This window comes from Chroicocephalus ridibundus, chromosome Z (genome assembly GCF_963924245.1).
Source record: "Chroicocephalus ridibundus chromosome Z, bChrRid1.1, whole genome shotgun sequence".
In the NCBI taxonomy this organism is placed as follows: Eukaryota; Metazoa; Chordata; class Aves; order Charadriiformes; family Laridae; genus Chroicocephalus; species Chroicocephalus ridibundus.
In genome coordinates this window covers 64,378,255-64,390,422 of record NC_086316.1, presented here as the reverse complement: position 1 = coordinate 64,390,422, position 12,168 = coordinate 64,378,255, and the positions used below count along the sequence as shown (strand labels likewise).

At 41.8% G+C, this 12,168-nt stretch overlaps 1 protein-coding gene across 2 annotated transcripts in view; it reads left to right on the top strand.

The window, feature by feature from the left end:
- The window catches only part of IPO11 (importin 11), a 90,232-nt gene that overhangs the window by 4,298 nt on the left and 73,766 nt on the right, over positions 1 to 12,168 (top strand). For both annotated transcript variants that reach the window (XM_063320146.1, XM_063320145.1), the window contains exons 3-5: positions 6,210 to 6,292; positions 6,581 to 6,724; positions 9,231 to 9,331. In XM_063320146.1, the coding sequence (XP_063176216.1) occupies positions 6,587 to 6,724; positions 9,231 to 9,331 (239 nt within the window). In that variant the 5' untranslated portion in view covers positions 6,210 to 6,292; positions 6,581 to 6,586. The remainder of the gene's footprint in view (positions 1 to 6,209; positions 6,293 to 6,580; positions 6,725 to 9,230; positions 9,332 to 12,168) is intronic.

The following is a 12,168-nucleotide window of genomic DNA, read 5'->3' as shown; positions in this document are numbered from 1 at the left end:
GAATATTTGAGAGATTTGGGTTTAAACTCCTTAAGTACAGCTCTGTTATATCTGCAGGAGCAAGGTCTATCTATCTACAAGATTAGATCCCAGGAACTCGTGGTTTTGCTTTTTAGGAATTAGTTTTACTTGAATGTCCTCTAGCTGACAGGAGTGCTAAAGCCATCTTGAAGGCATGCTGTTATTTTGTTTTTGTGAATCTGGTAGTTGATTGGTTTTAATTTTTTAAGGTTGAAGAAAAAAATTGGTTTTTTTCCTCCTCTAGCGTTAAGATTGATTTTTGTGAGAAAAAGGGGGTTGCTAATACCACAGCATTGCATTTCGCTGGGAAGGGAGATCCCTAAATGTAGCAACTCATTCACTCACGGTACTGGTAAGCACCCTAATATAAAGACCCATAAATACATGGGTCTTCCAGTAGTTGTCATAGTGTTTATTAAGACTACGGTTTGGTGAACACTTTAAGCAGGCATGAGCATCTGTTGCACACTGAAGAAGCTGCTTGTGTCTGTTCTGCCTGCTTTTTTATGCCTAGCACATTTACCTCTCTGGCAGAGTGGTGTGGAAATGACTGGGGAGCTTGATCCAACCAAAAAACTGCATTTTCCCCTCTGCCTCCCGCTTCAGGTGCTTAAGGGGTGAAGGGGCAAGCAGAGAGTTGTACTACTGGTTTTGGTGACCATGCTTCTGTATATCAGCTTAGCTTATTTGTAGCTAGCTTGAACTGCAAATTCAAGTTTGGTGCAGTAAAGGTTGATTTGAAATAGTTTGAGGGTTTTTTTTCATTCTTTTTATATTTAAAAAAAAAGGAAAATAACCGTATAAGGACTCCAGCAGAAACTGTTTAGAGGGATTTCTTAAATGTAAAAGCAGCGGACAGATTCTTCTATGGGTTCTGGTAAGTTTACAATGGACTTTGCAAAATCCCTGCTATAATGAAGCATTATTGCCATTTGTGCATCTTGCCATTTATATTTACTATACGGGTATCAGGTGTTTTTCCAGTTAATTTTTTGCCATCCAAATGATACAGAAAATACTGCTTCCTTAAATATTTTACATTATTTATAAACTTTATCTGAAAGTTGACCCTTCTTCAGGGAGATTATTATTTTTGTCTTTGATTTTGTTGTTTTGCTTGGGACAGCCTCATCCGATGTTGTGTGAGGACTGTTGTTTACATGGGGTCAGAAAGCAACTGTGCAAATTCATGGAAGACTAAATCTCTTGAGGGCTATTAAATATGAATTCCCTGACTGTTACTAGAAAATTGTTGCACCACAGTTTTTTGGGGGATGGGAGCGCATTCTTCAGAAATATCACTGGAAGATTGGCCTGTTCTGACCTGGTCATCTACTATGGTCTGTGACAGAGACAGAACACTGAATTAAATAAATTTTTTTTCTGACCTGCTAAGGTTGGTTTGTTTTCTCTTTTTTTTTGAGCAGCAATAGCTGCTTCAATTTTTAAATGAAAATACAAGCCTTTTCAAGAATGAGAGCCATTAATAAAAAGGAAGTCTTGTGTATATTTCTCTTTGATTTTTTTTTTTTGTTATCTTTAGATCTGCTAGCTAATTACTTTGAAACAAGAAAATGAAAAAAAAGCCTCACGGTTTTTGTATTTGTACTGTACTAACTGCAATAAGTATGTCTTCTGATGAGAGCTGTTCCAGGTGAAGTGTATAAATTTATAGTAGAAGCACTGTTCCCGTGGTGGGAACCCCTCCTTTTCTGCGTCAGATTTGTATGTAGCTGAGAAATAATTTGATTTAGCTGACATGATCTTAGTTCTGTAGTGCAAAATCAATTGTTACATGAATGCCCTGTAATCCTTTTTTTTTTTTTCCCCTTTCAAATGAATATGTCCTTGCAGTGAATCTTGAGCCAAATATCTGGGTATGTGCTACAGATTCGCTGTTGCTAGCATGCAGTTTTCCTATGGCAACTCATTATTTGGAGAGCGTTGTTCAGCAAAAGATCTAAAATCAGCTTGTCTGAAGTTGAAGAAGTTATTTACCATTTTGTTTACACACATGTGCTCTGACAGTTTTAAGAATTTTCAGAAGTTTTCTCTTTTTGGTTTTCATCTGATAATCACACTGATGTTCTGCTATTTTTTCAGTTGAGTAGGCGCTTCAGAATTACACTTTTATCGTGGGGGATGATGTAATAGAGAGCAGTCCTGCGGAAGGACTTGGGTGTAGTGGTGGATGAAAAGCTGGACATGAGCCAACAATGTGTGCTTGCATCCCAGAAGGCCAGTTGCATCCTGGGCTGCATCAAAAGAACCGTGGCCAGCAGATCCAGAGAGGTGATTCTCCCCCTCTACTCTGCTCTTCTGAGACCCCGCCTGGAGTACGGTGTCCAGCTCTGGAACCCTCAGCACAGGGAAGACATGGACCTGTTGGAATGGGTCCAGAGGAGGACCACAAAGATGATCAAAGGGCTGGAGCACCTATGCTATGAGGACAGGCTGGGCGAGTTGGGGTTGCTCAGCCTGGAGAAGGCTCCTTTGAGACCTTATAGCGGCCTTCCAGTATCTGAAGGGGGCCCTATAGAAAAGCTGGGGATGGGGCTGTTTGCAAGGGCATGTAGCGACAGGACGAGGGGCGATGGTTTTAAACTAGAGCAGGGTAGGTTTAGATTAGACATTAGGAAGAAGTTCTTTACAATGAGGGTGGTGAGACACTGGAACACGTTGCACAGAGAGGTGGTGGAGGCCCCATCCCTGGAGACATTCAAGGCCAGGCTTGATGAGGCTCTGAGCAACCTGATCTAGTTGAAGATGTCCCTGCTTACTGCAGGGGCATTGCACTAGATGACCTTTAAAGGTCCCTTCCAACCCAACACATTCTGTGATTCTGTGATCACGTATTGTTTGATAGTGTTAGGTAAGATTATATGTCTTTTGAAAGTAAGTAATTGGACTTTTGAATGGAAATAAATGAAATCCCTTCATAATATGAACTGCAGTTTTCATCTTGCAGGAATTGAGCTATGATTTCCTCCTTAGTGCAAACTTTATGCCTACTTCTGTTGTTTTTTCTCCTATGCTTTTCCTCTCTCCGTTTCTTTCACTACCATTTTTAGGCACTCTGAAGTTATTAACTATGCTAGGTACTTCAGTGCTATAGTGTCTATACCAGAAAATTTTGAATATATCTTTTATTGCTGCTTTTCTTGTGTGTGCTTATTTCACACAAGTTCTTTGTGCTGTGAATATGGAGTTCCTATTGTGATCCTTACAAGTTAACCTGATGTTTTTCGGTGTTGTTATTACATTGCTGCTTCCTGGCCAATTTCATCTATGCAATGATGAAGGTAGCTTAAGGTACTCAAGATGTCAAAATGTCTGCAAACCCAAGAAAGTTAAAGATACTGCAGCCAAAGACCAGGTTTTGCTGGCTGTCCTGTCAGCAGCATTATGTGCAAATTCCTTATTTCATGATTATTTCTGGTGGAAAAATGAAGCTAGCAGGACTTCTAGTGTAACATCAAAGTCTTGCCTGGACACGAATTCTTTGTGCTCGGCACTATTCCACATACGGTAAACTGCCGCGATTGAGAGACGGGACACTGCTTGATGCAAGCAAGATGTCGGTTTATTAGACGTGTCGGAAAGCTTTTTATACAGCTACTTAACAGTTACATAAATTACACAAATTCTATCATTTCTAATTGGCTTAGCTCTAAATGTTTCATTACAACAATCCCTCCTACTTGCGGTTTCGCTACATGCTAGAAGCTACAGTTTTGGAATATGCTAAAAGCTACAGTGATAACTTGTTGCTTAACTCCCTACTTCTTCAAGGTTATTTATCTAAGACCTGCAAGGCCAGTTGTTCCCTGGCTCCTCAGAGTTATTTGTCTCAGATCTGCAAGGTCGGCATGCCTTCGAGTTTCTTGCATACTTGTACTTTTCCGTTAGCCGCCCCGACAGTAAACCAGGACCAATTGGATTTTATAGTCTAAACTGGGGTCTTGGTTCCCTGGAAGTTAATGGTCTTCTGAGAAGTGAGCTGAGAATCTGAATGTTTAAGTTTGCTATGCAAAGGTCGCAGGATTGCAGGAATATTTTAGAGAATCTGCAAATTGATAAAGGTTGAAATGACTGGCAAAGTAGATACGAAGAAATAGAAGGTAGATTGGTTTTGCAGGATGAGGTGTGTTTACCTTGGCTGTCTGCCAGGTGCCAATTGAGCTGCTCTGTCACTCCCAGCTTCTCTACCTCCTCTGGAGCAGCACAGGGGTGTGGGGAGTGGGAGTTGTGACCAGTCCATCACACATTGTCTCTGCTTCTTCTTCCTCCACCCGCTCTTCCCCTGCTCCAGCGTGAGGTCCCTCTCACAGAAGACGTCACAAACTTCTCCAACGTTAGTCCTTCCCACAGGCTGCTTCACAAACTGCTCCGGTGTGGGTCCTTTCCATGGGGTGCAGTCCTTCAGGAACAGACTGGTCCAGCACGTGTGCCCCACATCGTCTAAATGTGGCACTTCAGGGCACGCTCTAGTGGCAGAGATTGTAGGTTGTTTGGTTGGACTCGATGATCTTAAGGGTCCTTTCCAACCATGAAGATTCTGTCATAATTTAGCACAGGGTCTTAAGTCCAGCCAGCCAACCTGCTCCAGTGTGGGCTCCTCTCACCATGGGGCCACAGGTCCTGCCAGGAGCATGCTCCAGCACGGGCTTTCCATGGGGTCACAGCCTCCTCTGGGCATTGACCTGCTCCGGTGTGGGATCCTCCACAGGCTGCAGGTGGATATCTGCTCCACCATTAACCTCTGTGGGCTGCAGGGGTACAGCCTGCCTCACCATGGTCTTCACCATGGGCTTCAGGGGAATCTCTGCTCCGGCACCTGGAGCACCTCCTCACCTCCTTCTTCACTGACCTTCGTGTCTGCAGAGTTGTTGCTCTCACATATTCTCACTCCTCTCTCCCAGCTGCTGTTGTGGAGCAGTTTTTCCACCTTCTTAAATATGTTCTCAGAGAAGCACTACCATCATTGTTGATGGGCTCGGCCTTGGCCAGTGGTGGGTCTCTCTTGGAGCCGGCTGGCATTGGCTGCCTCAGATATAGGGGAAGCTTCTGGCAGCTTCTCACAGAAGCCACCCCCTTCCCCCCCCCCCACCGAAGTCTAGTCCTGCAAATGCAGTACACAGGGCGGTTAAAGCAGAGAGATGCAGATGTGTCACATGGGAAGTATAAAGCAGAGGTTGAGTTACTTGTTCTGTTCAGTTATTACTATAAAGGGAGATCTGATATTGTCGTTCTTAGTTTTGAAAGTACACTTTCTTTAACCTTCGGACCTTCAATTTTTAGTCTGTTTTTGTTAGGGTTATTTCGAGACTTACAGATTGTTATTTCTTAGATTTTAATTTATCTTTTTTTTAAATTGTGCAGGGCTATTACTGGTATAAAAGGTCTTTAATCTTTTTGCTACTTTTGTTAAGGTGGTGGTTTTTTCAAAAAATCAAAATTTTAAACCTATGTCAGAATAAGATTTCATTTCACTCACTTTCTTGCCACCACCATAACAATTTAACATCTCAGTTTTTTCTTCCTGAAGGTTGGGAAAATAAACTTTTTTTTGTGGTGTTAAAAAAAAAAAGCAAGTCCTCGAGCCTGTTTGTTAAAGGGGAAACTGCTTGATTGTTTATTTAGAAACCATCAGTATATAAATATTTAACATATATCTGTATTATGAAAAGTTTCCATAGGCTATAACCAGAAGTTTTTATAGACAGAAAACCGGTTTTAATTGTCAGACTTCATAGTTGCTTGTATATATGTTTCTCTGATTTGTTATAATGCTGTTTTCTGTGGTCATTATAAATGTAATCTCTGTGTCACCTGGAGAGCAATGATTTGTTTTGTCTTTATAGAGCACAATAATGTATTTATACTTGAAATCATGCAATTGACATTCTTAGTTCAGCTGATTAGCATTTCGTATGCTAAACAGATAATGAAGGAATACGAATATACTGAGGAAAATTCAGTTTCATTTATGACTGTAATGGTGAAACTGTAATTCATCCTCTTAATCGATATAAAATGTCATAATTCATCCTCTTAATCGATATAAAACATCTAGATCAATTTGAATTGCAGAATTTAACTGTCTGAAATGGGTCATTTTATCTTTTGGGGAAAAAATGTTCAGAAAATATGAAAATGTTAATACTCTGCATTTTTGCCTCTTTCAGACCCTCCATGGTTTACTTTTCCTACAGCTGAAGTCATTGCTAGTTGCGGTTTTGCTCTTAGTTTGCTGTGCTTCACAGGAGAGGTAACTGGTTTAAAAATCAAAGTATTTCCTGTAATTCCTCAAATCTAGTAAATGTGCTTGTAATGATAGACTTAATGCTTGCTTTTTCTGCTGAGAGATTTATGAAATAAAATAGTTTAATCACTGTACCTTGACACTGCCTGTGAGTGGGTGTAATGCTATCTTACACAGTGTAGTCTAATGAAAAATTAGCGTGGGGTGCTTAGATAATACAAATGGAAAATACCTGTCTGTATTTACTGATTTTTTTTTCTTAAGTGTTTTTCTTCCTTTTTTAAATGTTCTCAGATTTTCATGGATCTCAATAGTGCTAGCACTATTGTTTTGCAAGTCTTGACCCAGGCTACTAGTCAAGATACTGCAGTGTTGAAGCCAGCTGAGGAACAACTGAAGCAGTGGGAGACACAGCCAGGCTTTTATTCAGTCTTGTTGGTAAGATACAGTGGGAAAGTACTATTAAGTAAACTGAATAATTTTGAATGTGGCTCTCTAGAACACTGTTGAACTATGACCTGTGGCTGAGAGAAGCCTTGAGTCATCATGGCCCGGTTACCAGTATCCTTATGCTGTGCGGTGGTAGGCATTGCCATCACTGTGTCTCAAAGCAGGCTCTTTGCCCAGGCATTCAGGAGAAGGAGGAGATGCAACTTCTAGCAGGATAAGAGGGTGGGCTCTAGTGCTAAACCTGTTGGTGGTCTGTTGTGAATTCTAGATAGAAGGCCAAGAGGACTCTTGTCAAAGGAATTACCTTTACTACCCCGTGAGGCAGGGACACTTGTATATACCGAGACACTAACCATCTTTTCTTTATTGTGGAGGTGATGCATTAAGACCGTTTTCATAGAAGTTCCCCCATGCTCTTCATTGCACTAAGTTTGATACCCAGCTGGGATTGCTTTCCTTCTTGTCAGCGGAGAGAAGATCCCAGGGAGATTAGCTGACTGGGCTGGTAGTAAGGGTCCTGAAATGGGAAAGGTGAATACTTCTAAAGGTACTGTGACCGTTGCTAGAGGCATTGTTATGGTGCAAGGTGATGAAAACATAGTCAAAGAAGGAGACTCAACTGTTTCAGAGAAGGCACTCAGAAGCTAACCGTGTTGTTATTCTCCAGTTCCTTTGTGTATATTTCTAAAAGTCTTAAAAACACAGATAAACTGCTCTTCCTACAAACATCTGTCTTCAGTGCATAGGATGAATGACTCAGAGCTGTGGAGTGACATGTTCTGTTCTCTGTAGACCCACTGTTTCATTTGCTTGGAAACTTGAAGGCGAGTCAGGGGATTTAGAGAAAGGGGAAAAAAAATCTTGACTTTAGAGCTGTCAAATTGCGTTTTACCCACTGCCTTTGCCGTACCATTTCTGTGGTGATAAAACACCTTGATAGAAAACAGCAGGAGTTGGCACTGACTGGGCATTCTCTGTTTTCTGGATGTGTGCTGTAAGAGCTTACAGCTCAGGTTGTAGATGAGTGCAAGGAGAGGAACTGTAATTAAAAGGCTCAGTGGGAGTTTCAGAACAAGTAGTTTTCTTTTTCCATGTTTCATTTGTTTTGCAATGCTTTTCATAGATACGAGGCTAACGCGGTGTTTGAAGTTTCCTCTTTGTATTTTAAAATGCTTAAGTTGCACTTGGGAAAGGTCAAATCTTTCAGAGATTCAATCCCTCTTCCTGAATGAGCTTTGGAAAAGGAAGACGTATTACATACAGATGCTTTTCATGTTGTGTGGTGTTTATCAGTGGGCTACAACCTTTTTGGTGTTTTTTCTAAAGGTTGCTGGTTTTGGAGTTGATACCTTTGTTGACATGTAAGTCTGCTTGCTTTCTGGTGATTGGAGTTTTTGAGTTTTTTTTTTTCATGTTGGGCATTATATCTAGAAAGCTGTTACTGTTATAGAAAGAGTTTGAGAGAAGGTTAAGTTTTGAATTTATAGTGAAAACACTTGATATGGTCCCAGGTGTCTGTAGTGCTGAGTTCTTTTAAGGGTTTATTTATAATTCTTCAGACGTGGCAGCCAACAGTAGCTCTTGACCTGAATCCCTGCATTTTTCATGTCCTTTCTTAGTGGCCTTCTAAAAGCAATTCATACAAGTAGTGCACTCTTTTTCTACAGTGCACTGTATAATAAGACTGCTGAGCTCACGCCTCTTTGCTCCCTAAAGGAGGGACTAATGTCTCACCCCCTCATGAAGGATCCATCTGATGTAGTGGAAAACAGGAGAGCTGCTGTTCTGAGTAGTACCTGTTTTACGATTCAGTAGCCTGCCTTTATTTTAGCTTTTCCTGCTTGGTTAATTTTGCAATTAAAAATACTACATAAAATAATCCCTCTGTGTTTGTCTTTATATACAGATAAGTATGTAAAAGTGTATATAGGTAGGTACAGATATATGTATGTTTATAGATATATAGCTTTTTAGTAGTAGAAACTAATTTCCTACAATAAGCATATGCAAGTTTGAGAGTTGCAAAACAGGTCACTGTTTTGCAGTCACCATTGGTAGTCAGGAGGGTTTTCAGCACATGGCAAGATACTGAAGAAATCTCCTGAAAGGTCTTGTAAGTCTGTGGCACTACACAATACAGAATAATTTCTGATTTTAGTCAGAATCCATCTGTGTCATTAAAGAGTGTAATAACTGGCTGGTGCTAGAAATTATTATCCTTTTATTCCTTGCTCAGCCAGATGAGATTGGAAGTACATTTTCCCTATATGTTCGGTTTATTTTTATAAATCAAATATTAGGGCTAGTGAAAATTAATGTTTAACACATTGTTTTACTTGTCTGTCAAATGCTGACTAATACATTTTGTTTATATACACCTGTACATACAGAGGTGTGTGTATTTATACATATGCCAGTGCATGTGTTAATAGAATTTCTACCCTTTCTATGGCGTACTGAGCAGTTTTTAACGTAATCTTTTTTTTTTAAACAGAATATCTTTACAAATCATACTTTGGACGTGAATGTAAGATGGTTAGCTGTGCTGTACTTTAAAAATGGAATTGATCGCTACTGGAGACGGGTCGCGCCACAGTAAGTTCTGATTTTCTTCCCCTTCACCTTCTACAGTAGGTTGTGTTACACTTGCCGAACTGGAAAAGAGCACATCCCTTGGTTGGTAGAAGTTAACTGTAGAATTCGTGGTGAAACTGATAAAATATTTCAACATTAGGAATCACTAATGAACCAGTCTGTTTTCATATTACTTCTTACAACTCTCTTCATGCTTTACTTTTAAAATCTGAGTTAGAAGGCTATTTCATAGAAACCAGATTTTGAAGTGACATAGTAAGCTTTATAAAGCTTAACACCTGGACTTTCTGATAGTGGCAGATTTGAGATGTAGGAAGTCTCTTGAGAGATAGTTAAGGATACATTTCATTTAAACTAATTAATAATTCATATTCAATATGTAAATGAGAAGGAGGAAGTAGTTACCATGATAGCAAGTTCTGGTCTTCATTTTCTCTTGTTCTGATATGTGGGTTCTGATAACGCATGACAAAACGGTCCCCACAGAAGCCAAAAATGTAACCAGTATTCTCGAGCGCCAAATCACTTACTTAAAAGTTACAAACAATGCCATTAAAATTTGTCATAGAATCATAATATTGTTTGGGTTGGAAGGGAACTTTGAAGGTCATCTAGTCAAAATCCCCTGCAATGAGCAGGCACATCTTCAAGTAGATCAGGTTGCTCACAGCCCTGTCCCGACTGACCTTGAATGTTTCTAGGGAGGGGACACCTACCACTTCTCTGGGCAACCTGTGCCAGTGTTTCACCACCCATATTGTAAAAAAAATTCTTCCTTATATCTAGTCTGAATCTACCCTCTTCTAGTTTAAAAACATTACACCTTGTCCTATTGCTACCAGCCTTACTAAAAAGTCTGTCCCCATCTTTCTTATAGGCCTCCTTTAGTACTGAAAAGCCACAATAAGTTCTCCCCAGAGCCTTCTCTTCAGGCTGAACAATGCCAACCCTCTCAACCTGTCCTCACGCGAGGGGTGTTCCATCTGTATGATCATTTTTGTGGCCTTTCTCTGGACACACTTGAACAGGTCCTGTACTGAGGGCTCCAGAGCTGGACACAGTACTCCAGGTGGGGTCTCACAAGAGCAGAGTAGAGGGGCAGAATCACCTCCCTAGACCGGCTGGCCAGGCTTCTTTTGATGCAGCCCAGGAGACAGTTGACTGTCTGGGCTGTGAGTGCACATTGTCAGCTTGTGTCCAGCTTTTCATCCACCGTTCTCGGCAGGGCTATTCTCAATCCCTTCCCCAACCCAGGTGCAGGACCTTGCACTTGGCCTTGTTGAACCTCCTGAGGTTCACATGGGCCCACTTTTCGAGCTTGTCCAGGTCCCTCTGGATGGCATCCCGTCCCTCAGGTGTGTCAACCGCACCACTCTGCTAGGCATCATCTGCCAATTTGCTGAGGGTGCACTGAATCCTACTGTCTATGTTATTGATGAAGATACTGAATACAGATGTCTGAGGGACACCACTTGTCAGTGATGTACACTTGGACATTGAGCCATTGACCATTACCCTCTGGATGTGACCATCCAACCAGTTCCTCATCCACTGAACAGTCCACCCATTAAATCCACGTCTCTCCAATTTGGAAGGAAGGATTTTGTGGGGGACCATGTCAAAGGCCTTACAGAAGTCCAGAGAGGTGACATCCATAGCTCTTCCCTTGTCCACTGATGTAGTCACTCCATTGTAGAAGGCCACGAGGTTGGTCATACAGGACTTGCTCTTGGTGAAGCCAAGCTGGCTGTCTCAAATCACTTCCCTGTCCTCCATGTGCCTTACCATAGCTTCTAGGATGATCTGTTCCATGATTTTCCCAGGCACAGAGGTGAGGCTGAGAGGCTGGTACTTCCTAGGGTCCTCCTTTCTACCCTTTTAAAAAATGGGTGCAGTGTTTCCCTTTTTCCAGTCACCAGGGACTTCCCCTGACTGCCATGACTTTTCAAATAATCACAGAGAGTGGCTTGGCAACTACATCAGCCCGTTCCTTCAGGACTCCGGGATGCATTTTGTCAGGTCCTGTAGGCTATATATGTTCAGGTTCCTCCAGTGGTCAAGAACATGACCTTATCTTACAGTAAGAGGGACTTTGCTCCCCCAGTCCCAGACTTGTGGTCCACCCACTAGAGAGGTCTGGGAAGACAGATTGCCAGTGAAGACTGAGGCAAAAAAGTTGTTGAGTACCTCAGCCTTCTCCTTGTCCGTTGTTACCAGTTTGCCAGTCTTGTTTATCAGGGTGGGTACACTTTCTTTGACCTTCCTTTTCTAAGGTACCCGTAGAAGCCCTTCTTATTATTCTTTGCGTCCCTTGTGAAGTTCAGCTCCAGCTGTGCCTTGGTCTTCCTGACCCCATCACTACACAACTGGGCAGTGTCCCTGTATTCTTCCCAGGATACCTGTCCCTGCTTCCACTGCCTGTGAATTTCCTTCCCTTTAGTTTCACCAGCAGGTCTCAACTCATCCATGCCAGTCTCTTACCCTCCTCCTAATTTTGTACACTTGGGAATCAAGAGCTCTTGTCCTTAAAGATCTGCCACCTCTGTTCTGCTGCCTTGTCCCTGAGGGTGGTTTCTCAAGGGGTCCTATTGACTAACTCCTTGAAGAGCTGGAATTTTGCTTTCCTAAAATTCAGGGTCTTGACTCTGCCTGACCCATATCCCTCAGGACTGTGAACTCCACCAGTGCATGATCACTGCAGCCCAGGCTGCCTCCAATCTTGACATCACGTATCAGCTCACTTGCACTGGTGGTCCAGTATCGCATCCCCTCTGGTAGGGCTGTCTATTATCTCGCTTAAGAAATTACCCTTGATGCATTCTAGGAGTCTCCTGGAT